The following is a 25,655-nucleotide window of genomic DNA, read 5'->3' on the forward strand; positions in this document are numbered from 1 at the left end:
TCCTTCTACTTGCCACTGTTTAGAGAGTGAACTGATTTCTTTCTGGCCCAGCCTAACTTTCAGAGGGCTTCCCTGTTGGCTCAGTGGTCAAGAATCTGCCTGCAATGCTGGAGATGTGGGTTCAACCTCTGGGTCAGGAAGATCCCCAGGAAGAGGGCATGGCAACCAACTCCAGTGCTCTTGCCTGGAGAATCCTGTGGACAGAGAAGCCTATACAGTCCACAGGGTCACAAAGAGTCAAACACAACAGAAGCAACTTAGCACATAGCACAGCTTCTCAGAGTTGCATTGCTGGTGAACTGGTCCCCAGAGCATGGGCTGTATTCCCAGTTTCTTAGGAACAAACTCTCCAGGAGGTCCAGGAGCTAATAGTCATATGACAATCTGGAGGGTCAGAACTTCATTCTCCAGAACTATGTCAACTGGATCAGGAGATGGGCAGAAAGCCACATGCCTCCCAGCCTACCCCAGGCAAGCAAACAGCTGCTATCTCAGCCTAGGTGTGCCCTTTCCCCACCTTGGCACTGAGAGAGCAATCTGGGTGACATCCCTGGCTTAACTGCAATGACATCTCCGCTTCTTAAAGGCCTTTTGGTTCCTGAGCTAATTAAAAGCTCCAAACAAGGAGGACACACTTAATCCTATTAATGACTTCTGGGCAGGAACCATGAGCCCAGCCCTCTGAGGGAGTGACTTTCTGGCCATATCCATTTGCTCAGGTGCCTGGTGATTGTTTATCAGCCCTTTCAAGAGATTAAGCTGTACTCTGGAGCGAGTCACTTAGATAATGGATCCAGGGGGCCTGGGAGTGTCCCGTGACCACGGAGCATGCAGCCAGCCCACATCTTGGCTCACACAGACTACATGGTCACTATTCTCCAACTTCTAGCTCTTCAGAACCATTAGGGGTACTTGATGAGAAGAGGGGTCCTTACCTCATCTCTCCTACCACCCCCCCACCCCCCCACTCCTCCCCCCCCCACTCCTCCCCCCCCCACTCCTCCCCACCCCCACCCCCAATAACTTTCACGCACAGGAAAGCCGGATACAGTCTTTGCCCTAGGGATCTGAGTCCAGAGGGGTCAGAGATACAGGAGCAAACAATGACTATCAAGGAGGTAAGCACACCATATCCTGTGAAGGTATAGCAATGGTAACTGCTTCAGTCTGGGGTCAGGGAAGGCTTCTTGGAGGAGGAGACCTGAAAATCCCCCCAATGAGAGGAGATTTGTGGAGGGCCTGTGAGATGGAATTCCCTGACTTTGGACTTGGTTCAGACTCCTGCATAAGCCTAGAGGAATAGAAATAACTCAGCTCCCTCGTGAACTTAATGGAGTGTGGTTGGCAAAGCCTTAAGAAGCTGAGGTTCAAAGAACATGGTTACTGGAGCTAGGAAATATTTGCTTCAAGCCCCTACCTCGAGCAACAGAGATTTGCAAGGCTAGCTCGCAGCTGTCTCTTTAAAGGAGTAGGGAAATGATTGCCTAGACCACACCCCCTCCTCATTAATATGAAATTATCGTGAATATTGATGTGGGAGGCGTGGCGCCTCGGCCAGCTGGGCTAACCAGCCCGGGGTTCCCGGCTTCGCAGAGAGGAAAAGTGACAGAAGCCGTGCAGAGGGAGACGCAGAGAGAGCGGAGCGCCCGGCAGCCACCCAGTCTCAGGGGGGAGCGCTCAGCTCCCCCGCCCCCGGCTCCCACCCTGTCCGGGGGGCTCCTCAAGCCCTCAGCCCCACTCCCGGGCTCCCCATGGAAGCCAGCTGTGCCCCGGCAGGAGCCAGCGGAGGAGGAGTCGGCTAGATGCCCACGGTGCGCCCGGGGCCCCTGAGCGCAGCCCGCTCTGCGCCGCTGCCCTAAAGGCCTCCGCGCCCCCCGCGCCCCCGACCCGGGGCCGCGCCGCCTCTGCCCGCCCCTCCCCCGGGGCTTCGCCCGGGACCTGCCCGCTCCCCCCTCCCACCCCGCCCGCTTGCCAACGCTCGGGCCGGAGCTCTGGGCCGGGCGCGCCGCCGCCCTGGAGTGAGGGGAAGCCCAGCCGTTGGGGGGTCTCCGGAGCCGGCCGTGATGGACGCCGTCTTGGAGCCCTTCCCGGCCGACAGGCTGTTTCCCGGATCCAGCTTCCTGGACTTGGGGGATCTGAACGAGTCGGATTTCCTCAACAATGCGGTAAGATGAAGGGTCTGGGCTTCGCCTTCCTCCACTCCTTACGCCTCTTCGCGGTGCACCTGGGGCCTCCAGAAGAACGGGACTATATACATCACAGGGCAGAAGTGGGGGGGAGGGAGGCTCGGCGCTGGGTCCCCTTGAGAGACACGTACTTCGGGCTCTGAGATTCGGTGACCCGATCCCTCGACACTTCCCTGGAACCCCGAACCTGGACCGGAGCCTCCGAGCTTGCGCCAGTCCGCGCTCCTCCTGGGGGCTCGGGTCCGTGTGGATACACTGGCCTCGGCCTTCCAGGGGAAGGGAACTCGTCGAGGAGTCGGGGCCATCCGATCCCCGAATATGAGCTCAAGAGACACGGATTCTGCCCCTGCCCCAGTTCTCCTAGTCGTCCTCCAGCCCCGAGCCCGGGGTTCCGGGGCCAGATTGGACACAAAGTGGTGGCGCCCTTTCCTGCGCCCCCTTTAGGACCTCGGTGGCTCTGCCTCTGGCTTTCCGCTGGGGGGCGCACAGGGGAGTGTTCGAAGGGCCAGAGACCAGACGCCCATGGGGGCGGGGGGTGGGCCAGAGCCAGACCCCGATTTTGAGCCAGACTCGGAAATTCAGGGGTGCTGCCGTGCCTGCCCCCCAGGAAATCAGGCCAGAGATTTCCCCCAGGGAAGGACCTGACCCTCAACTGGTCGGGGGCAGCACAGGGTGATCGCTCAGGAGGAGGGAGGTTTTTCTCTGGGTCTGTTTCTCAGCCCCTCGAGTCTCTCTTCTTGCGGCTTGTAACTATCCGTGTCTCCGGGCTTATGCTTCTCTTCTGTTCCCCGCGCCCACCCCCGGTAAAGAAACGTGGCTTCTTTCTTCTTCCCTCCCTCCTTCTCTCGGGCTCAGCCTTAAGGCGCTGGGATTGGGGGTGGGGTGGGAGATGGGCTCTGTAAGGGGAGAAAGCATTGGGGTTCAGAAGGGCCTGCAGAGTTGAAACGTGGACAGCTTGGGGGTTCTGAGGGGATCCCCACCCCAGGCAGTGAACTGCCTCTCTCTCTCATGCACTCAGTAATCATCTCAAGGGTCTCTATTTGCTGACCTCTAACTCCTGGGAGTACCATGAATTTGGCAGACAAGAGTCAAGTGCACACAGATTTAAGGGATTGGGCATCTTGGACTTCCACCTAAACTGTCCCATGCTGCTGATGGGTAAACAAGCCCAAAGACAGGAACGCGAGTCAGGGAGGCACGGAGTGAGAGGTCCCCTGGTCCTCCATTAGGCAGCAGATCCAGGTCACCCTGCTGTCTGAGGAAGGTCCCGGGTTCCAGCCAGAGAAAGCACACTTCTGCAGACAAGGAGGAGGGGAGAGAGCTTGACCTGGTAGCAGGGAGACCGGAGTTCTAGTCCCGCCTCTGCTTCTGCTTCTCCCTGGGAGCCTGGGCTGTGGTTTCCCGCCTGCGCCTGTTTCTTCGTTTACAATACATGGAGAGGTTGGATCAGTCTTTCCAAGGATGCTGTGGCCCAGGGATCTGGGGTTCCACGCAGTCCTCCTGAAGCTGGTGACAGACACTGGTCAGAGGGAGCGGGGCTTGCTGGAGCGCATGCCTTTGTTGGTGGAGCCCCCTGTGAGGTTCCCTGAGCCCGCAGCAGCTCCGATTTGGGCTTTCTTCTGAATGAACTCTGCTGCCTACAGCCTCCTGCTGCGGCTGCATTGAGCCTTGTGTCCCCCAGCTGCTCATCTGGGCCTTGGTCCAGCGCAGGAAAGGGTGCGTGATTGTGATCAGACAGTGATATCCAGTACTGGGCCTGGGGAGGAAAAACTCTGCTGAGGGAGCTCCTTATCTCAGGCCCAAGCAAAGCCAGGTGAGGCAGGGGGAGAGGAAAGAATTTCTAAGAGGAAAGAAAGCTCCTGGGATGGGAATCAGGAAACTGGGTTCTAGCTGTGCTTCTGCTGCCAGCCAGCTGGGCAGTTTAGACAAGTGACTTTTCCTCCTGTGGGCCTTGGATTCTTTATCTGAAACATGGAGCTATAGAGGGCTTTCCCGTAGTGTTATTATAGAGATTTAGTGAGAAAATTGAAGATTAATGTAGGATGATGCCTGCCAGGTAAGTTTCCATAGGTAGCATGCTCTGGAGATTAATGGAGATGAATGTAAGGACTACTCCGATAGGAGTTGCTGTGTGCCCCTGAGCAAGTTACCTTCCTTTTCTGGTGCCTCCCTTTAGATATCTAAGATCCCTCCCAGTTGGGAACCCATTCCAACCTCATCCCTAACTCCCTTTTCTTTCTGCATAAGGATAGGAAAGTGTTTCCAGGGTTAAAGATGGGAATGAGTGAGGTCTGTGTGCTTCTCAGTCTGGAAGATGGAGGGTAGGTTATTCACTATCCTTAAAAATCCAGATAAAGGCCATGAAGTCACAGTAGAAACCATATATGCTCTATTACTCTATTAAAAAGGCAAAACATCAAAAAGGATGTTCACCCTGAGCACATGTGTAAGAAATATGCATGCTCTTAGAGACAGGAGAATGAGTTTCATACTCTGCATAAGTCTTGTGTGCTTGGGGGTGGCCAGGGGTGCTGTATTTTTCCTTCTATGAGGACATCTTTATCCTGTGGCAATCTAGTCTATGTGATTCTCAGAGACATCCCTGGGAAGGAGCTCCCTTTCCTGCCCAGTGAGGGGGCTTCTCCTCCCATCCCCTCCCCACTCTCCCACAGTTCCTGATGTCTACCACTCCCCCCAACTACAGCCCTCTTCCCTGGGACCCCTCAACCCCTGGGCAGGTAGGAGAGAGGGCCTGGTGTTCAGAAAACTGGGATAAAGGACCAGAGGGAGAACAGGTCACGTCCCCAGAGAGAGATACCAGCTCCGTCCTCTGGCTCAGGGGAAAGGATGACTCTGGTTTCTCTAGAGGGAAATGGCTCTGGATCCCAGAGAAGCCCCACAGCTGGGAGGGTGTGGGGAGGAGGGGAAGGCGGAAGAAGAGTTCTGTTGTCTCCGAGGGGCGCAGCAGGAAGCTGCAAGGATGTTTGCCCAGCACACTCATTCACCTCCCTGCAGCTGGGGAGGCCAGGTGTGGGAATGACTGGGACCAGGGACCAGGCCTGGAGAAGAGGGGTGTGAGAGCTAAGGCTGATCATTGTCCCCAGGCCCCCTAGCCTGGCTTCTCCTGTGCTAAGCAGGGCCGCTACCATCACCACCCCAGCCTTTGGGGGATTTAGGGAGATTAGAGAAGTATGTGCATTTGGGTGTTTCTTTGTCTGTGTGTGGGCCTTTAACAGCCCTTAAAAGAGGAGGGGGGGTGTGTGTGTTTCTCTTTAAATTTTCACCAACAGGAAAGAGGATCCAAGGAGGAAAGAACTCTAGTCTCCAAATAGAATCTACTAGAAAAAAACTAATAGAGAAAAACTAATGGAGGAGCCCAAATCTCAGAACCCCCATTCAGGAAGGGAGATCACTCCAGACACCTCCTCTTCTTCCAAAATGCTGAGTTTGTTGTGGGCAGCTTTGTATTTTGTTTTCGCTCCCCCTCCGCCCAGCTAGGATGTGAGCTCCTTGAGGGCAGGTGTTTATCTGTCTTGTTCATTGCTGTATCCCCCCAGTGCCTAGGGCAGTGCTTGGCACAAAGGAGGTTTCAACCAACCACTGCTGATGAATGAAAGGGAACCCAGGCCAGGCCGCACGATCTTTAGGGAAGAGTAAAAAGGATGCTCATCTCCTCCAGCCATCAGGGTCCTGTGGCCCATGCTGTCTCTGAAATTCAGGAAGATTTCCAATAAATTATCATTGCCTTGAATCATCCCTACCCTCGGTGCAGAGTGCCATAGCCCCTGGTCTAGGATGGTCTCCAGCTGACTGATCCACAGCATATTTGAACTTGTGGCTTAGGCCTCACCCTTGAGCATGGGTTAGCTCCAAGGCTTCCATCTTCCCCCGTTTCCCATTGTTCAGGTTGCTCTGGGACACCTGGATCCACACTCACCCAGCTTAAAACTAAATCTTTTCTAGTCCTGCCCTAGGGCCTATGTACGTGCTATTCCTGACCTCTAGAATGCTTGCTCCATCTCATCTTCCTCAGTTCAGACGTCACCTTGTTAGAGAAGCCTTTCCAACCACCTTAAGTGACTCCCTCCATCATTTTGTTTCAGTTCTTTGTGGCTATTGTTGGCCATATTGCATGGCTTGCAGGATCTCACTTCTCTGACCAGGGATTGAACCCATGGCCCCTGCAGCGGAAGTGTGGAGTCAGCCACTGGACCACCAGGGAAGTCCTTGTTTCAGCCCTTTGATTTCTTCATAGCCTATATCCCAGCTTACAGTTATCAGCTTATTGTCCATTTCCTCTGTGAGTAAGCAAGTTCCCTGAGAACAGAGACCATGTCAGTTGTGTTCATCGCCATAAACCTAGCACAGTACCATGAAACAAAATAGGCACTTAATACAGTAAAACTCTGCCGTGAGACAATAAACCGAGTGCAGGAATTTTCAATCATGTAAAATGTGGAGTTATGTTATTGTGAGATCAATGAAAAGTAGTACTTTTCAGATGGTCTGTACTATCACAAAAAAACACAAAAGTAAAGATGTGAAACCTCAGTACATGCAGCAGACCAAACTAAGGACATTCTAAAGGAGCACAAGGCAGCCACTTCTTTACCTGCCCACAAAGATAAGAGTTTTGCCCACCTTTATTTGAGGTGGGCCCCAGGTATAGGCCAGAAGCCAAGTCTGGGTCCTGTTGCAGTGTACTTTGCTCCATTTCAAGGGTTTACTGTATTTGTAGAGAAAATGACTGCAGATCAAGGCAGTCCTTGTAAGGGAAGGGGAGACAGTTTTCGTAAAGACAGGCCTGAGTGTTCAGGACGTGTACTGATAATTCCAGAGGGGGCCCCGGATTCTCGGGTCCTGGCCTGGCCAGCCCTGAGGGTAACGGGGATACTGGATCCCACGAAAATGCTGTCTATGCCCCGTTCTGCTGTGAGGGCCCTCCGGCTTCCCTGGCCTGGCCGGGAATTTGCTTGGTTATTCTTCAATACACACATCCCATCCTTTAACAACTGGGAACCAAATGAGCGCCAGTGCCGGTCACCGTGAAGAGTGACCTCCAGCCACTCACGACCGAGTGAGAGAGACAGACATGGATGTTGACAGAGTGGCACGGATGCCACGAGGGAGCAGGGCACCAAGGGAGCCGAGGAGGCGCCCCCAGCTGGGCTGCTGGTCTTGGAAGACTCAGAGGAGATGGCCTCCACTCCCTCCCTCTCCAATATCCCCATCCCCTGTTGGCAAAGGAGTTATCAGGAGGCATTTCAGCAGGGAGGACTGGGGCTGTGTCCATTTTACTGAGCCTGGTATACGGGCATTATTGTCCCTTGTGAAGATGAGAAAACCAACACTTACAGAGGAGAGGAGATCTAAATGCTGTTCTCAGGGCAGGGTCCCATGGGGTCAAGGGGGAGAAAGCCCTGTCTTCTCTACCATTCTTGTTCTGATTTGAACTTTGCCTTCTAGGGCAAGGAACGTTTGAGATTGCAGATAGCAGAGGGGCCTCGCCTTCACCCTCACCTACTCCCATCTTTAGGGCACTGTGGATGCCTAGAGCCTTAAGGGCAGAGCCAACACATTGCCTGGCCTGTGAGAGGAGAGACCCCACGTCCCTTCCCCTACGTTCTCTTCATCCTCACTCCCTGGCCTACCTGGGATCTTGGAGCTTTGCTCTCTGCAGCCCCCAGGACTCCCCAGGAGGGTCTGGCTGGCCACTGTACCAGGACAGGGAAGGATGAAGGGCACCCCACTTTGTGTATTCCCCTCCCCCATATGGTGTTTCTCCTGCAAGTCCTGGTCCCAAGTCCTCTCAGAGCATCCCTCTGTGGGACATGGCTTGCCCTTGAACCTCCCTCAAGAAACCAGCTCCAGAAGCCAGAGAACAGGCTGTTCTTCTGGCTGGCTCGGCACTCCAGGGGGCAGGATGGAGGAGGAAGGTCTGGGTGGAGTTAAGTCAAGACCACGAGCATTGCTCTGGCTAGAACACGATGTAATCCACTTCAGCAGGCAGAGTAGGTAGTAGAACCCTGGAGCAGGACTGGGGAGAAGGTAGGCTTGAGGATGTCTGGTTCAGGGGAAGCTGGGAGGGCGGGCAAGATACAGCCCAGATCTCTGACCGTGAGAGAAAACAGATCAAAGGGGATATCCCTGGAATGTCAAAGATCCTGAAACTTACAACCTGTACACAGCATGTCATCCGAGAGGCCAGCTTCATGGCTGGAGCAATACTGGGCTTCCCTGCTGCCGGGTTCAGTGTGCCTCGTCCCCCAGCTCTTGCAGGACAGAGCCCTTGCTGCAGCTGCCCTGACCCTTTGGTTCTGGGCCCAGGAGCCGCTTCACCCATCACAGAGCGGCTGACACATCTGGGCTGGGCTGTGTGGTCCGACCAAACAGCTGGACAGCAGCAGCAGCTGTCCCCCACTTCCCCCTTCCAAAAGAATAACAGAAATGAAAGCAACAGTGGAGAAAGGCAGGCTCTTCAGGCCCGCATGGAGAGCCAGGAGGCAGTTTGCTTTGCTTTTCCCTTTAATGCTCATTTACTTATTTTTGGCTGTGCTAGGTTTTCACTGAGGCGTGCAGGCTTACACTAGTTGGGGTGAGCAGGGACTCCTCTATTGTTGCAGAGCATCGGCTCTAGGAGGGCAGGTTCAGTAGTTGGGACGCAGGGGCTTAGTTGCCCCACAGTGTGTGGGATGCTCCCCTCCCAAGCCCGGGCCAGGGATTGAACATTTGCCCTCCGCATTGACAGGTGGATTCTTACCCACCGGACCACCAGGGAAGCCCCTGGCAGGCAGTTTTAAAGCAGCAATTGAGGGGACTTGCCAGGGAGGCAGGCAGGGCTAAGCCTTCCCCGTGTGTTCCCCTCTGCGGAACGTCCCCCCTGCTCCTCACCTCATCGCCCCAGCTCACTGTGTGACCTCGGGCAAGTCCCTTCCCCTTTCCGGGCCTCAGTTTCCTTGTTGCTGAACTGGACTGAGAGTTCTTGAGGGGAGGGCAATTATTTTTGTCTACTCCCTAGTCATGGCCACAGTGATTGAGTGCTCAGGAGATGTTTATTTATTGAATAGATGGAAGGAAGAAGTGAGAAGGGGTGACGGATGAACAAGGGGGTGGGTGGGTAATGGAAGAAAGGGTACTTCCACACGTCCAGCTTTGATGGTACTTCAGGTGGCTTTTGTTTATTTATCAAGTAGTGAATCTTCACCTAAATCCCACATATGCCTTTTACTCTATCATGGACCTTTTCTTTCTGTTTTTTTCCAAGTTTCATTGACGTATACTTGATTTACAATGTTGTGTTAGTTTCGAGTTTATAGCCAAGTGAATCACTTATACATACATATATATATCCATTCTTTTTCAGATTCTTTTCCCATATGGGTTATTAGAGAATATTGAGTAGTAAAGTTCCCTATGCTACACAGTAGGTCCTTGTTAGATCTACTTGATATACAGTAGTGTGTGTATGAATCCCAATCTCCTAATTATGGTGGCCTTTTCTATATGAAATATGTCATGCACATAAGAGAATATATATATACGCATATATATGAATTACAAAGTGTAATAAAATGGACACCTAGGCACTCACTACTAGCTCAAGAAATTGACCCAGGTCTCAATATCCTGGGATCTCAAAGTTGCATGAGTTGGAAAAGTTGAGCTGCAGACTCTAAATCCACACTCCACTCTGGGCAGATCCTGGATAGGAACTCTCCTGAGACCTGGTGCCTATTCCCAGACCCCACCTAACCTGACAGCAAGTCCCAGGTCAGACGGCAGATACCTCAGAAGCCCTGGGAAGCCAAGCCATACCTGAGGTGGGTGGGGTGGCCACTAGTGGTCGATTTTAGCCCTGCCCAGACCTGGGAGCAAACTGTGGCTCTCACCGCTCATCATCTGGGTCAGTTTGGACAGCGCCTTAACCTCTCTGAGCTTATTTTCCTCATCCATAAAGGAAAGATGACTGTAGCACACAGGGTTCTTAAGAACTCAGTCAGATAACTCTTGCAGAGTCTAGCACAGCGCACGGCACATGGCAAGCCCCCTATAAACAAAACAGTAGTTGTTTCTGGTGTTTTTATCCTGATTGTCGTTGTCAGAAAGGCAGGTCCCCAGCACCGGACAGCCCTTGGAGGAATGTCCCAGCTTCATCCCTTTGCCAATCCCTAACCATGGGGGTTTTATTTGCCTGTCTGTTTGACCTCTCTGAAGCTGAAAAGCTGTCTTCTTTGGGTAAAAGCAGAAGACCCCAGGCCCTTTCTTAGGGCTCTGTCTTCCAGGACATCAGGAGAGGGATGGCCAGGGATGGGCAAACCCGGAAACCCGGGTGAAGACCCAGTGCATGGAATGGGGGCCCGTATTTTGTGTCTGGCCCTGTACTAGGTGGGACTGGGGCGGCAGAAAAATCCACCACTCCTTCTACACCCAGTGTTGTCACGTGTCCTTAAGAGCACAAACTCTGCAGCCAGAGCTTAGGTTCAAATCCTGGCTCAACCACTCGCTTACTCTCCCTTCTCTGTGCCTCAGTTTCCTCAACTGTTAAATGGCAGTACTGATAGCACTTACCTGGTCTTCTGAAATTTGAATCAGGTACTGCATGGAAGGAGCTAGAACAGCTGTTGTTCAGTCTCTAAGTTTATCCAACCCATTGCGACCCGACGAACTGCAGCATACCAGGCTTCCCTGTCCTTCCCTATCTCCCAGAGTTTGCTCAGACTCATGTCCGTTAAGTTGGTGATGCCATCCAACCATCTCATCCTCTGTCACCCCCTTCTCCTTTTGCCTTCCATCTTTCCCAGCATCAGGGTCTTTTCCAATGAGTTGGCTTTTCACATCAAGTGTCCAAAGTACTGGAGCTTCAGTACCTGGCATATAAATATCAACTATCATTATTATTATTAGGTATACTATATGCCAGGCCTATGTGAAGCCCTGCAGTGGGTTCAGGATAAAATCCATCCTGTATCTGACCTTCAAGGTGGTTAAAGTTTAGAAGGAGAGATGGGCCCCATTGTGGATAATTAGAGTTCAAGGCATGATATTAACCAGTGACCTAACCGTCTATGAGTGCTACAGTGAAGATGGATAGGATTCTTCCAGCTGGATGATCAAGGAAGGCTTCCTGGGGGAAGCAGCACCAAGTTGGACCTTAAAAGATGATAGGAGTTAGAATGAGGAGATAAAGGGTAAAGGCCTCCCAGGTACAGGGAATGATACAAGCAAAAAGCCCTGCAGCCATGGAGCTTCTAGCCTGTTTAAGGAGCCATCCAACTAGGCTGGAGGGAAAGGAAAGATGAGGCATTCCAGCTACAGTGGGAAGTTGAGATCAATCTGTAACAGACCTTGAATGCTGTGCTTAGGAACTGGGAGTGTTTTCAGCTGGCAGAAGGGGGCCAACGCAAGTTTTCAAACAGAGTTCTGAGCTGGACAGGGTGGTGGTCCCAGCTGTCCTGAACTGTCTCAGTGCTAGGAGGTCTAGCGTCCATTAGGATAACCCAGCTATCTGCCTGTCTGCATGAACAGGGCCTCTCCCACCAGACAGACAGCACCGTGGGCCCTCTCTGTGCCCAGAGCAGGCCGAGGCAGCAGCAGACCCCAGGGCCCTTCTCTCCTCTGATCTCTACCCCCTGCCCTGATGTGACTCGCACACTGGCCAAGAGCACCAGTTCCCTGCTGACTGCCTCATCCCCAGCACTCAGGGCCAGGCTGACCTGGGGAGGCCCAAGGCAGCTCCACCCTTGCAGAGATACAAGTTGTCCTAGCTCTGATCTGAACCATGTCCTGCCTCCTGGCCCAGCCCCAAGACCTTAAGGGGGTTCCCTTACCCCCACAGTACAATTCAAGACCCTCCACTATCAGACCAAGTGTGTCCTTATTGACCTTGAAGGAACCTAGAAGGATCTGAGCCCTCCCTCTGAGCCCAGCCCAGCTTGGCACCTCCTCTCCTTGGCCCTCCCACCAATCATCTGGGACAAGATACCCAAAGCCCCTTCCATCACCCTCCCAGAGAGGAGGATCAACCCTGCCCTCTACCACCCCAAAGCCTTCACCCCTCTCTCTCCCAGGGCTGCAAATCAGTTCCACATTTGGGATCTGGCAGGCATTATCTGCTCAGAACTTTCCCCTCCCAGTTAGCTCAGTCTTCCATCTCCCCACCATTGGTCATGGTCAGCCCATGGGGTGTGCGGAAGGGGAAGGGCTTTTTAAAAATTTTTTGGCCTTTGGCAACCCCTTCAGAGGCCTGAGAGGGAGCTGGACTGAGGCAAGGTACCAGAGGGACAGTGGACGCGAGGTTCTCCCGGGGAGAGATGAAAGAGGAAGGGCAGGGGTTGGGCAGAGGCAGAGCTTGAGCAAGCAGATGAGGGGCTGAGGGGCTGGGGGTAGTGAGGGAAGGACCGAGGTAGTTCCCAGCTCAGCACATTCCTGAGACATCTGGACGTGCTGGAAGGGCCCCAGCTGGCCTGATGGCTGTGGCTCCAGCTTCTCCACTCTGTGATGTCAGGACCCAGCGTTTCCCCCTCCTCTCAGAGTCCCACTGGCCTAGGGTCCACCTCGGGGCCGCGTGCTGGACCTCTCACCCCCAGGGAGCAAGAAAGAAATCCTTGGGGCAGTGGAGTCAGAGGAGGGCCTGGCCTGAGGCAGGAGGCAGACATTAAAGACCCAGGGCTTTGCCCAAGCAACTGACTCAAGGAGATTCCTCCTCTGGGCTGATGATGCCTGCCCCTCCCTTCTCCTTGGAGGGGAGATGGAGACAGGGTGGAGACTCTGGGAACAGCTTCGTACCTGGGGCGATGTGGTCCTGGGCAAGTCCATTCCCTTTCTGACTCTCCGTTTCCCTCTCCGTAATAATAACAATAATAATAACTACATTTGAAGGGAGCCTTCTCTGTATCCTGCACTGCACAAAGCACTTGGCAAGTGTGACCTCATTTGACCCTCACAGCAACCTCACCAGTGCTGGGGTAGGTATAAATACTCCTAGTTTATAGCTGAGACAGAGGCTCAAAGAGGTTAAGTAATTTGCCCAAGGCTACACAGCAGGCAGCAGAGCTGGGATTAGAACAGGGTCTGTCCGCTCATAACCATTAAACTCCATCGCCTCCACAAGGAAAAGGGGATGGACGTGATGATGCCAGAATTCCTTTCAACTCTTAAGATTGTAATGATTTCTTTTGGCTATCGTGGAGCTCTTCGAGAAGGGCAGGGGCAGGCATTAGTCACACACTGGGTGGGGGAAGGAGAGCAGAGGCCGCTGGCTTTGAAGCATCAGATGGGTCAGGCATCTTTGGAGGTTCCTCCTCCAGAGAAGTCCAACCCCCTCAGAGTCACAGCCCGATCCCCAGCCGAGCCCGGGGGTCCCACACCTTCCCTGAAGGAAGGGAGTAAATAAGGAGAGAGAGAATGCAACTTCTTCCAAAAATAAAACCTGAGGACAACTCAGACAGGCCGGGACCGCTGAGGAAGCCAGAGGCCAAATGCTGAGTGCACAGAGGAGAGGGAAGAGGCCAAGGGAATTCCAGCCAGAGCCCGGTGGCAGGCTCCGGCCCAAAAGGGCCTTCCAGCTGGCCAGGGGCCGGGAGAGCAGCCCAGCCGGCTGGCCACTGGGCTCCATTTATACTCTTGGGCCTGGCCTAAGTCTGGGGACAGTGCCTCCAGCGCTGAGTTGGGGGCTGTGTTCCCCGGGGACCTGGTCTGGCTGGGGCTTAAGAGAGCAAAGCCTTGGGAAGGAACAACCCGGAGAATGGGTACAATGGGCCCCACTAGGGAGGAGCTGAGGGAAGGTGTCCAGACACATGGAAACTCTGCCTGGAGCAGGAGCAAGCTGGCATTAGAGCAGAATTCAGGGCAGTTCATTCCTGGAGGCTCAGCTGCAGAAAAAAACGCCTCCGTCCCTTTGCTCCCTGGCTCTTTCCTTCATTCACCCACTCGCTCAGTCAGTCACTCGGCAAACAGCTGAGCACCTGTGATGTGCTGGGACTGGTGCTAGACTTTGGAGACACAGATGAGGATTGGACACAGCAAGACCCAGAGGTGACACGGCTGGATCATTTCAAGCGACACTAAGGAACTTCTCAACTAACCTAAGAGCCAAAGGGAGTCATTAGTGGACAGTGAGCAAGGAAGTCGCATCGTCATATTTATGTTAGAAGATCCCTCTTGATGCAAGGTGGAGACTGTTCGAGAGACAGAGCAGAGTTCAAGCCTTGAACCTACCTTCAGAAATGGGTGGTCACACTGCTAGTCAGGAAGCCTTCTGTGAACAGGAACTGGGCTTAGTTCATCTCTGTGTCCGCAGGGCTGGTGCACAGTAGGTCCTCAGTAAACCCTGAACAAATGCATAAATGATGAATAAGTGGCAGGCGGGAACACTCACCACTACACTAACGAAGATAAATGATGAATAGATGGATGGGATTAGACGCCCTGATTCTCCCGCAGTCTCCAGTGCCAGTCCTGGCACTTAGTCTCCAGTGTCCTGAGCTGTCCCGCAGGGATCCTCTGGCCATTGCCTGTGGACCAACATCTCCAGCAGCCAGACCATGGGCTTCTGTGCCCTCAGTGGTGCCAGTCACAGCTAATCCCAGCCCTGGGCGGCGGCACTAACTGCCATCGCTTCCTCCTGCCCAGACAGTACCTGGCACCCGCCCCAGGGTTGGGCCACAGAACATGGGCCGCCTGGTTAGGAGATGCCAGGGGCTGGCTGGGAACCTGCCGGCCAGCTCCCCACTTTCCTGAGGGCCCCGTGGCCTGGCCAGGGATGGGCTCACAAAGTCAGGAGGGGGAGTTGGAGAGCCTAACAGGACAGGGGGAGCTGGAGAGACCGTGGCCCATTCTCTGCACAGTGGCAGCCCGTGGTGGGTACCAGCTGCCCTTCCCTCTCCCCCCTTCCTTTCTCTAGCACACAGGCACAGAAAAGCTCGTTCCCCATGCGGCGCCCTCTCCCAGCCCCAGGCCAGCCCAGGAATCCCAAGGCTCCCTCACTGGGGGGTCACATGACTCAGGCGTGTGGCTTGGCACAGTCGGCATTCGGTTCTGTGGTGGTGTGAGATGTTGTATGTGTTCCTGTAAGAATGTGCATGAGCACGTCTGTGACCGTGACTGGGGTGACCACACGTGTGTGTGTGCGCGCATGGGAGTCTATGTCTGTCTGATCACATATGAGGAGTGTGTCCTTGTTGGTTCTTAGTGGCTGCCGGTGTCAGCCTGTGTGAGCCCAGAGAGGGTATGTGTATTGATCCAACAGCACCTGTGCCGTGCTGTATAGAGAGCAGTCTGAATGTGTCTACGGGTAGGGATCTCGGGCTGCGTGGTCAGGGAGGTGGGGTTTCCCTGTGTAAGAAGGAACCTCACAGCCCACATCTGTGTAGCATGTGCACACGCGTACACGCATGCGCGCGCGCGCATGCGCGCGCACACACACACACACACACACACACACACACACACACGGAAGCGTTTCTGCTTATTTGGACTTGGGCTCTGTGGTGAAGAGTTCGTTCGGTAGGGGGAAAATATGAAACCTCAGCAGCTGCCTTCCTGGGGCCTGTGGGGAATGGGGGATGAGAGTGAGGTTGGAGCTTGGAACAATGTGCTTCCCTTCACCCCCCATACCCTGCCAGGAAGGCTCAGGGAGGGGCTGGCTCCAGGGATGAGGAAAACCAGCTCCATCCCTTCATGATCCCCAGAGAGGCCAGGGCAGAGGAAAGAGCCCACTTTCTGAGGACTAGTCCACTTCACCCTGTGCCTGCCATCCCTGCCTTAATAGGAACACAGGGGAAACAGGCCTGGACAGAAGGCACCACCTGCGCCTGCCCAGATCTCAGAGCACAGCTGGATCTTGAACTGGGGTCTCCTGAGTCTGAGTCCAGGGCAGCCTTCCAGTCTAGCTCTGGGAGGATGCCTGGGTCTCACCTGCAGCCCCCTCCCCTCAAATGACTGGATGAATGTGTGCTAGTCGCTCGGTCACCAGGCTCCTCTGTCCATGGAATTTCCCAGACAAGAATATTGGAGTGGGCTGTCATTTCCTCCTCCAAGGGGTCTTCACGAATCAGGGATCGAACCGGAGTCTCTTGCACAGCAAGCAGACTGGTTACTGTCTGAGCCATCAGGGAAGTCAAATGACTGGAGAGTGATGCTAAAAGGCTGGGAGGGCCTGTTTGATAACTGTGTACCCAGGGGCCCACCTCCCTTCCCCAAGCCCCTCCCTGTTCTCTCTTGACCCTACCCCCACCCCACCCCCACACAGGGCACAACAGTGACTCAGACTGGTGGCCCCTCAGCTTGAAATAGGGGCAATTTTCTAGTGACCACGAGGCAAGTAACCGTCCGGGAATGTATGAGGGGGGTAGCCTGCGGGGGAGGGGAAGGGCTCTCCTCCCGTCTTTCAGCAGAGCTCACTCTCTCGGAAGGAATGTCCGGGCTCGGCATTCCCCGCCGCCCCCCCCCTCCCCCCAATCCTTATCCCACAGCTCAGCCTGGACCCACTCCGGTCTCCTCCCTCCTTTCCCCAAACAGACTGCATCAGCCTGGACCGGGGGAGGGGCAGAAGCCCGTGATGGGGGCGCAGCCACGCCGACGTTCTAGGGGGCCTGAGAGAAGGGGGCGCTCTGAGGCTGCGGCAGCTTGAGTGGGGGAGACTCCTTTCCCATACACATCCTCAGCGGACAGCCGCGCCCCCAGAGCTTTCCCCTCGCTCTGCATCGACTCTCTAGAAGGAATTCGAGCTGGGGAACCGAGAGGAACCTCAGACGGCGCTATTACCGCCCCAGGAGTGTCTCGCCTCCCACCTCTCCCAGGGAAAGAGACCCCGCTCCCATCAGTGAGCCCCAAGCTAGGATGACTCCAGGAGGGAAAGAAGGAGCTGGAAGAGCCGCGAAGGAAGTTAAGAGTTGGGATCCAGCCTCCCTTTTTCGAGCTGGAGATGTCCGAGGAGACCCCCTCCGTCTTCACTTCCCCGTGCGGGGCTGAGGCCAGGCCAACTGATAAGGGACTCGGCACCGTAGGACTGCCAGGCCCATGGGCAAGCTCAGATGGGCCGTCTCTGCCTCTGCCCCAGGTGCAGGCAGGGACGCAAGACCAGACCCAATCCATACACTCCGCCCTTATCATCCCCGCGCCAACCGCGGAGGCCGAGGACCCTCCCAGGCAAAAGGCCGGGTTCTCCTCCCACCTCCTTGCCGCCGCTCCAGCGGCAGGCCTCGCGCAGCCTCCTCCCATTGGCCCAGACCTCCGCAGATCCGGCCAATGAGCAGGCTGGATTCCGGCACGGGGCGGCCCCCCGCGCACCCGCGTTAACTTCCCTTGGGCCAACGCTTGGCAGGCAGGTCCTGGTCCTTCTTTAATCTTAAAGGGCCGGCTGCTGAGACCCGGTCTCGGGAGGAGATGCTGCCTACGGGGAGGGGTGTGCGGGACCTCGAGCCCCGAGAGCTCGGGACCTCGCCTCCAAGAGAGTGGAACCGGCGCCGGCTGCGCGTGGCCGCCGAGAGGGAGCTTATGTTGGCAAAACTCTTGGAAAAAGTCTTTTAACAAGGAGGGAAACAAATCATAATATTTCCTTCTCTGGCTTCCCACCCTGGTTGCTTGGAAAGGCACCCCCATAAGAACGCTCACCCCCAGTAGAACTCGGTACCCCTCAGAACAGTAGGTAGGATCCTGCCTCCCACCCCTGTCGTGTCTGAAACCCGAACTTTCTGTGTGTGAACTGGAGGACGAGCTGGTTGTAGTTTTTTGGGGGGGTAGGGAGGCGGGACAAGGAGTCTTGCTGGAGCTTAGGAGGCCTGAGATCTCCAGAGGGGGCCGTCTGGGGTTTGGGGTGGGGAAGGTGGTTACAGAGGAAGAGAAGAGGTCAAGAAGAAGTTGCTCCGCTATTCCTGTGCAGCCCCAGAGCTGTTGGTAACCCCTCCCTCAACATCACCGCCTCACTATGTGATGGTGATAGGTCCCTCTCTGGACCTTAGCTTCCTCATTAGCAAGTGGGAGAGGGGGCGTGGACCATGGGTTTTCTCAGGGCCCTTCTGCCTCTAAATTGATGGTGTAAACCACAACTGGCTGAGAGGCCAGGCATCAGATAGAAATAGGGGTGATGGGACATGCCCACCGTCGCCACCGGAGGTCCACCCAGCACACAGGGAAGTCCCGAGCAAGGAAGCCCTGGTTCTCTAAGTGTCCCCTGCCCCCTCCACTGCCTGACCCTTGGCCGCCCTCCCTTCCACTTGGCTCCCACCCTCTGGAAGCTCTGTCCGGCTGGGCCTTGGCTGCTGTCTCCAGCAGGTGGGTGGGGGCCACTCACAAAGTGGGGCCAACTGAGCTCCCTCAGCAGGTTCCCTATGGGCACCCCATAAGGGGTCTCTGAGAAGGACTGGCTTATCTGCATGGAGCTGAATCCTTGAGGGACCCTGGCCCAGACTGGAGGAAGCCTCTCTCCTCTCCCAGGCCCCGGAAATGGGCTTGGCAAACCCTTATCGCCTGAGACGCAGCTGCTGAAGAAATACCTTAGCAGCTGACTCACTGGGCTCCTCACAGCCCTCTCCCACTGGGCCCCACATCAGGCCTTTGAGAGACCCTGAGAGAAAGAGAAGGAAAGAGAGAGAGAGGGCGCCCCCAGCTGGGCTGGCCCAGACTCCGCCAGAGGTGCGGCCCGCACCGTCCAGCCTGTGACTGTGTGTTTGGGGGGCCTGGTGGACGGCCTTCGGCTGGGATCGTTATTATTCTTAGAGACTTGTTCAGCCTCTGACCTCCAGGTACTACCTCACCCCAGGCATTGATGGATCATTGACACACTGGTGGTGTTGCCCTCTGGGGTACAAGGCCCTGTCCCTCCACCAAGAGTTGAGTGTCTGTCCTGGGCCAGGGGCTGGGACCCAGCAGGTGAACAAGTGCAGACCCTAGCTCAGGGAGTTCACAGTCCAGCAGACGAGCAATTCCTGACCAGGGGAAAGGCCGGTGCCACTGGGGAAGGACTGGGTGGTGGCGGGTTGTGGACCCTTCACTGCCTTCCTTGGCTCCCTGGGCCTCAGTTTCCCTATCTGCCAAATGTAGATATGCAACTTCCTTGTCTCTTTGGATAGTTGTGAGGATTATATAAGACGGTGCCTATGAAAGCACTTTGGAAAGTTAACATCACAAGACAAATGCAGGCTAGTGATCTTAAGTTCTGACAAGCTGGGGAGAGGTGAGAGTGCTTAAGTCAATGGATTTGTGAACTCATTTTATCCTGGATTCTCTGATTTGGGGGGGAGGACCAAACCACCTCCCTGCATTGGCTCCAGGCTCAGTTCACCTCAGGCCCAGGGTTAGGCTTTTCGTAAAACAGCAATTATTGAGCACCCACTGCATACGAGGCCCTGTTCTCAGTGTTATAGGTCTACTGTGCAGGTGTATTTGTATGTTATTTGGATACATGTGTTTCATGCATTTCCTCACTTTATCCTCATAATCCTATGAGGGTAGCATTAAGCACCTAATGCATATTTGATCCTCATAACAACACTATGAGGTTGGAACTATTATTTTCCCCATTACAGATGAGGAAACTGAGGCCTAGAAAAGGGAATTAACTTAGCAAGGAGTGAGCTAAAAGTCTTGACCCCCTGAATCTTATTCTTACACCAAGGGCTTTTCTGATCATCCCTTCCAGACTAGGACAAGTGCCAATTATTCCAGGCCAGAAAGCTTCTTACCCATTCACCAGCTGGGACCCCCAGGGTCAGAAGCAAAACCCCAGCAAATTCATTCAGTCAGTGAAAAACGAATGCACAGGAGGCTTCCCTGTGGTTAAGACTCTATGGCTGCCATTGCAGGTGGGGGCAGAGGGGTGGGTTCGATCCCTGACTGGGGAACTAAGATCCCACGTGCAGCCCAGAGCGGCCAAAAAAAGAAAAATGAAGAACACTAACGTGTCCTTACATATTTATAATTTGCTGCAGTCCATGGGGTCGCTAAGAGTCAGACATGACTGAGACATTCACTTTCACTTTTCACTTTCATACATTGGAGAAGGAAGTGGCAACCCATTCCAGTGTTCTCGCCTGGAGAATCCCAGGGACAGGGGAGCCTGGTGGGATGCCGTCCGTGGGGTCACACAGAGTCAGACACGACTGAAGTGACTTAGCAGCAGCAGCAGCAGAGAGAAAAAACAAGAACTTCCTATGTACCAGCTGCTGCTGGATGCTTTATTAATAAGAGGTTTGTTGAGTAATTACTATGTACCAGGAACTATTCTAAGTGCTTTACATATATTAACTTGTTTAATCCTCACAATAACCTTAGCAGATAAGAACTATTATCACCCCCACTGTACAAAGGAGGAAATGAAGCATAGAAACATTGATCAACTTTCCTAGGATCACGGAGACCAGTATTTTTCAGACTATTTTGTTTCTGAGAAATATATTTTACATCCTTCTCATGAACATACACACACCCATAACTGAGATAAAAATTTACCACGTATTTAACTTCCCTATGTGCAGCCACCCTGGTATTTTTCTAATCTATTTTGTTCTGTTTTCTTTTTCCTTAAATTCTGGTCATGACCTGCTTCACAACCCACTACTGAGTCACCCCCTGCAGTCTGAACGGCATTGAGTCATAGCGAGGTCAGGGCCAGGATTCAAACCAAGTTATACGGCCCTGGGGCCTGATCTCTTGGCAGAAAGAGTGTCTGGGAAAACGGAAACACTGGAGGCATGAGGACAAGTGAGGACCCTACCGATGAGGGGAACAGCTGTTCAGTCACTCAGTTGTGTCCGACTCTGTGATCCCAAGGACTGCAGCTCACCAGGCTCCTCTGTCCTCCACTATCTCCCAGAGTTTGCTCAAACTCATATCCATTGAGGGGAGCAGAGTCCTCGATAATCTCCCCACCTTGCATTCCAGCAAAAGAGAATAGAATACAAAAGTCACTGATAACGCCTTCGGAATGCAAACTTGCTGGCGGAGGTAGAGTTATTCTTTAGTACTTAGTTCCTTAGTCTTCTTGTGACAGAAGTAGGGTGGGCTGAGAAGCAGGCTTGGGCAATCTAAGCGATTTGACCAAGGTCACAGGGCCAGAATTATAGCCGTGTGTCCTATCGCTTGGATTCTTTCACACCATCCAGGGCACAACCTTGAGGATACCGCCAGAGAGGTTGGGGACGTCAGTGGAGGTGGTGGTGACGGTAATGTGCTGATGCAGTAACAGTAGAGATAGAAAGGATGATAGCTGGGGGACTTACCTGGTAGTCCAGCGGCTAAGATTACCCCGAGCTCCCAATGCAGGGGGCCAGGTTCAATTCCTGGTCAGGGAATTAGATCCCTCATGCTGCAACTGTGGGATCCTGGCCACCTGGGTTCACGTCCCAGTCTGAGGTACACGCTTTCGGTGGGAAGAGTGATGGGGAGGTTGCAGGTGTCGACTAAAAAAGATGCACAACAGGAGAGTTGGGAGTTAAGTTTTATTTGGGGGCAAAATGAGGACTGTAGCCCAGGAGACAGCACCTCAGACAGTTCTGAGAAACTGCTCCAAAGAGGATGTGGGGGAAGATCAATGCATATGATTCTGGTGAAGGGGGCGTTCCATGCAATCCACCACTTCACTTACAAAAGGTGTTCTGCTAGTCACGAGGAGCTGATGTCACCAATGAAGAGATTTAGTGCTTGTCTAGATATGAGGAGATGCAAGGACTGGGATCATGAAATCAGTTGCTGAAAATGTCTAACTCTCTAAAGACCTGTGTCACTCATTTTTCTGGAGCGTAGGGTGCCTGACTCTCCTCCCTGAACTCCCGTCAGGGCCTGTCAAAGGTCAACAGCTGCAGTAGCACAGCGTTCAATCTCCACAGATGGTGGTTTAGTTGCTCTAGTTGCTTTAGTTGCTTCAGTCATGTCCAAGTCTGTGCGACCCCATAGACGGCAGCCCACCAGGCTCCCCCATCCCTGGGATTCTCCAGGCAAGAACACTGGAGTGGGTTGCCATTTCCTTCTCCAATGCATGAAAGTGAAAAGTGAAAGGGAAGTCGCTCAGTCGTGTCCCACTCTTAGCGACCCCATGGACTACAGCCTACCAGGCTCCTCCGTCCATGGGATTTTCCAAGCAAGAGTACTGGAGTGGGGTGCCATTGCCTTCTCCATTACTTGCTCAGTCATGTCCAACTCTTGGCGACCCTATGGACTGCAGCCCACCAGGCTCCTCTGCCCATGGGATTTTCCAAGCGAGAATCCTGGAGTGGGTGGCCAGATGGCAAATAGCCTTGGTAAGCGCCCTTTTGTTGTTGACACAGGGACCACGGTGGATAAGCTGACCCCCTCTTCCCCCCTCTTCCTCCCCTAGCACTTCCCCGAGCACCTGGACCACTTTGCAGAGAACATGGAGGACTTCTCCAACGACCTGTTCAGCAGTTTCTTTGATGACCCTGTGCTGGACGAGAAGAGCCCTCTCCTGGACATGGAACTGGACTCCCCCACGCCGGGCATCCAGGCCGAGCACAGCTACTCCCTGAGCGGTGACTCGGCGCCTCAGAGCCCCGTCGTGCCCATCAAGATGGAAGACACCACCCAAGGTAAGAAGGGGTGGCAGGGCCCAGGACCCCAGACCCAGAAAAGCCACTCACAGCCACCTCTCAAGGGAGACCGTCCTCCATGTTTCGGCTCTTCCTCAGGTCCAACCCAGAAGGGCCCTTGTCAAGAGGCTCTTCCACTGACTTGATGTGCAAAGGGGCAGGTCCCAGACCAGCAGCATCACCTGGGAACTCGTTGGAAAGGCAGGTTCTTGGGTCCCACCCAAACCTGCCAGATCAGAAACCCTGTGGGGAGGGTCCAGGCTTCCAGGTGATACCGACTGATGCATAGGTCCGAGAACCAGTCTTAGATGAAGCAGCTGAGGGGCTGGGGTGGGGAGGATTAAACAGTACATATGAACAAGTTACCAAGACTCTAGAACCTTACCACCTCCTCCCACTGTGCAGTCCTCTGAGACGTTACCTGGGAGAGCCACCCGCACCCCACCTACTTCTACTCCGGAAGGCGGAGTTCCCTAAAGCTCTCCTCTGCCCACCTCTTCCCCTGTTATGCAAAGGACCCTTTGAGTCTTTCCTCTCAGGCGATCAACATTCAATTCGAGAACGCCAGCCTGCGCCCTCCCTAGAAATGGTCTCTTGGGGTGTTTCCTCAGATACAGGTGGTGCTGGCTCCTTCCTGTTTGGCTGGGTGATCCTGGACTCAGCCTTTATAAGCCTCAGTTTCTTCATCTCAAATGGGAATAACAGTAAATGTTTCGATAGCACTGTCCAGTCTACAAAGTGCCTTCCTGTTAATTATTTCGTTTATTTCTCACAACTCACAGGTGAGGTCAGAGTCACTTTAATCATACTCCCTATTTGTCTGGTAAGGGAAATGAGACTTCAGGAAAGCTGAGTTGTTTTGGTCACGCACATAGTAAAATGCAGAGCAGGGACCTGGGAGCAAGCAGGCCCCCTGGTTCTAAACCTCATACCCTTGCCACCACCACACTTGCCAGCCTTAAGGGGCAGTAAGGGGTACCGGCTTTGGTGTGCATCCCGGTGCCTCTACCAGCTACTGTGTGACCTTGAACAAGTTGCTTAACTTCTCTGAATCTCAATTATCAAACGAAGACATAAATAGCTTGAGAATTCTGGCTCATATATATATATATATATGGAAGTGAAAGTGATAGTCACTCAGCCATGTTCCAGACTTCGTGGACTGTAGCCCGCCAGGCTCCTCTGTCATGGAATTCTCCAGGCAAGAATACTGGAGTGGGTTGCTGTTCCCTTCTCCTGGAGATCTTCTGGACCCAGAGATCGAACCCAGGTCTCTCGCGTCGCAGGTGAATTCTTTACTGTCTGAACCACTAGGGATGTCCCTATATAAATATATTTATGTGTGTGTATCTATATATACATTTGTTGTTATTTAGTCTCTAAGTGTTTCTGACTCTTTGCAACCCCATGGACTGCAGCACACCAGGCTTCCCTGTCCTTCACTATCTCCGTATGAATAATTTGTGGCTATTTCATTGTGTATATAAAGTCCTATTAAGACGATAGTGGCTAGAACCATGAACAGGGTTCCCTTCCCTTCAGAGGACAATGGTCTTAAGTGGAGTTTTTAAATTTTCTCATCTATTAAGTGGACAGAAGAGCAGTGCTGGCCCCCAGAGTTGATGGCAGGAATACACAAATTCATACGCATCGAGAGCTGGGAATCAGTCCCAGTGCACGATGTGTGAGCTGCTTCTGAGGGTCTTTGAGATTCCCCAAGGGCAGAGACAGGCCCTTATACCCTGCCCCATCCCCCTGCTTGAGGGCAGGGACACCTGCTGGGGCTTTAAGAGGCTCCAGGGCTCGTGGCTGTGGAGGTTCCAGCAGTGTCCCTACATGCCCTGACCTCAGCCCTGCCATCTGGAGGTCACCTCAGTGGGGCGGCGGACCCCAGCCTGGGGAAGGGCAGCATGTGGGGTGCACCGCTTCCCAGCCGGGCAACTCCTCGCCACCCCAAGCCTATTTTTAGAGCAATTTGTCTGTGGGTCCTTTGCAGGGGGCAGCTTCCCGGAGGCCGGCAGGCTGGCCCTGTAATTTGGGAAGATTGTGGGTGTTCCTGGAGCCCAGGGGCGGGGGCCCTCAGGCTCCCTGCAGGGTGGGGCCTGGCCTCAGAGGTGGGATCAGGCGGCTGCTGACCCTTCTCCCCACCCATAACAGGCCTCAGAGCCTCTGGTCCCTCTAGCCCCTCCGTGCTGGCTCCTCAGACCTCAGCCTCACCCGAGCCAGGTGCTGGGCCACCAGCAGCAGAGCTGACTTGGAGAGGAGGACTGTAGGCACCCCTCAGGAAAGGGGGTGACGCCCTGCAGCCCTGTGGTCCATGTGAGGCCAGGAGGCCCACGAGGTGGGCAGGAGTTGGGCGCTGCCCTGGGAAGCCTGAGCATCACCCACTGTCCCATCCAGGCACCAGACGGCCGTGGAGTCTTCCTTCTTATCTTGCCTCCAGTATATTCTTCTCCACCCCTGCTGCCACTGCCTAAGCACATGCCTCGTTTCCTCTCTCCGGAAACAGCCTCCTGAGGGTCTCACCGCCTCTATCTCGCCTGCGGTCAGTCCAGTCTGCACACTGAGGCAGAGTGATCTTTTTTAACCTCACAACCCCGAGTGTGCTTAAAATCCTTCAGTGTCTCCTCGTTACCTTTAGGACAAAGTCACAGCTCCGAGTCCAGCCTCCAAGGCCAACCCATCCCTGCTGGCCTCTCTGACTCCGTCTTTGTGTTCTAACCACGCTAAACTGCTCGTGACTCTCTCCAGACCCCCAGCACCTAGCATGGCACTCATTAGATGTTTGCTGAATAAATGTAATCATATTCACAGTAGCTGCCGTTTGTTGAACATTTACTTCTTGACCAGTACTTTTACAGGTGAGGAAGCTAAGGCTCAGAGAGGTTAAGCACCTTGCCTAAGGTCACACAGCCAGGCGGGAGGGGTC

At 54.0% G+C, this 25,655-nt stretch overlaps 2 protein-coding genes across 3 annotated transcripts in view; one reads left to right on the top strand and one right to left on the bottom strand.

Moving 5' to 3' along the window:
* The first annotated feature begins 2,063 nt into the window (after positions 1-2,063).
* Positions 2,064-25,655, top strand: part of CREB3L1 (cAMP responsive element binding protein 3 like 1) — a 36,039-nt gene continuing 12,447 nt past the window's right edge. The window contains exons 1-2 of the mRNA NM_001192341.3: positions 2,064-2,165; positions 22,498-22,726. Of these exons, the coding sequence (NP_001179270.1) occupies positions 2,064-2,165; positions 22,498-22,726 (331 nt within the window). The remainder of the gene's footprint in view (positions 2,166-22,497; positions 22,727-25,655) is intronic.
* Positions 2,159-22,503, bottom strand: LOC132342366 (uncharacterized). Of its 2 annotated transcripts, XR_009490721.1 has the most exons (3): positions 21,404-22,503; positions 14,403-14,514; positions 2,159-3,942 (listed from the first exon to the last, which is right to left on the bottom strand). XR_009490721.1 is itself a non-coding variant. In XM_059875169.1 (2 exons), exon 1 carries the CDS (start codon positions 17,784-17,786, stop codon positions 16,710-16,712), a length of 1,077 nt encoding a protein of 358 aa, XP_059731152.1. In that variant the 5' UTR covers positions 17,787-17,808; the 3' UTR covers positions 2,159-3,942; positions 14,403-16,709. The 2 variants fall into 2 exon arrangements, 1 of the variants encoding a protein (XP_059731152.1); XM_059875169.1 differs by lacking the exon at positions 21,404-22,503 and having other exon boundaries at positions 14,403-17,808.

This window comes from Bos taurus, chromosome 15, assembly GCF_002263795.3.
Source record: "Bos taurus isolate L1 Dominette 01449 registration number 42190680 breed Hereford chromosome 15, ARS-UCD2.0, whole genome shotgun sequence".
NCBI lineage: Eukaryota > Metazoa > Chordata > Mammalia > Artiodactyla > Bovidae > Bos > Bos taurus.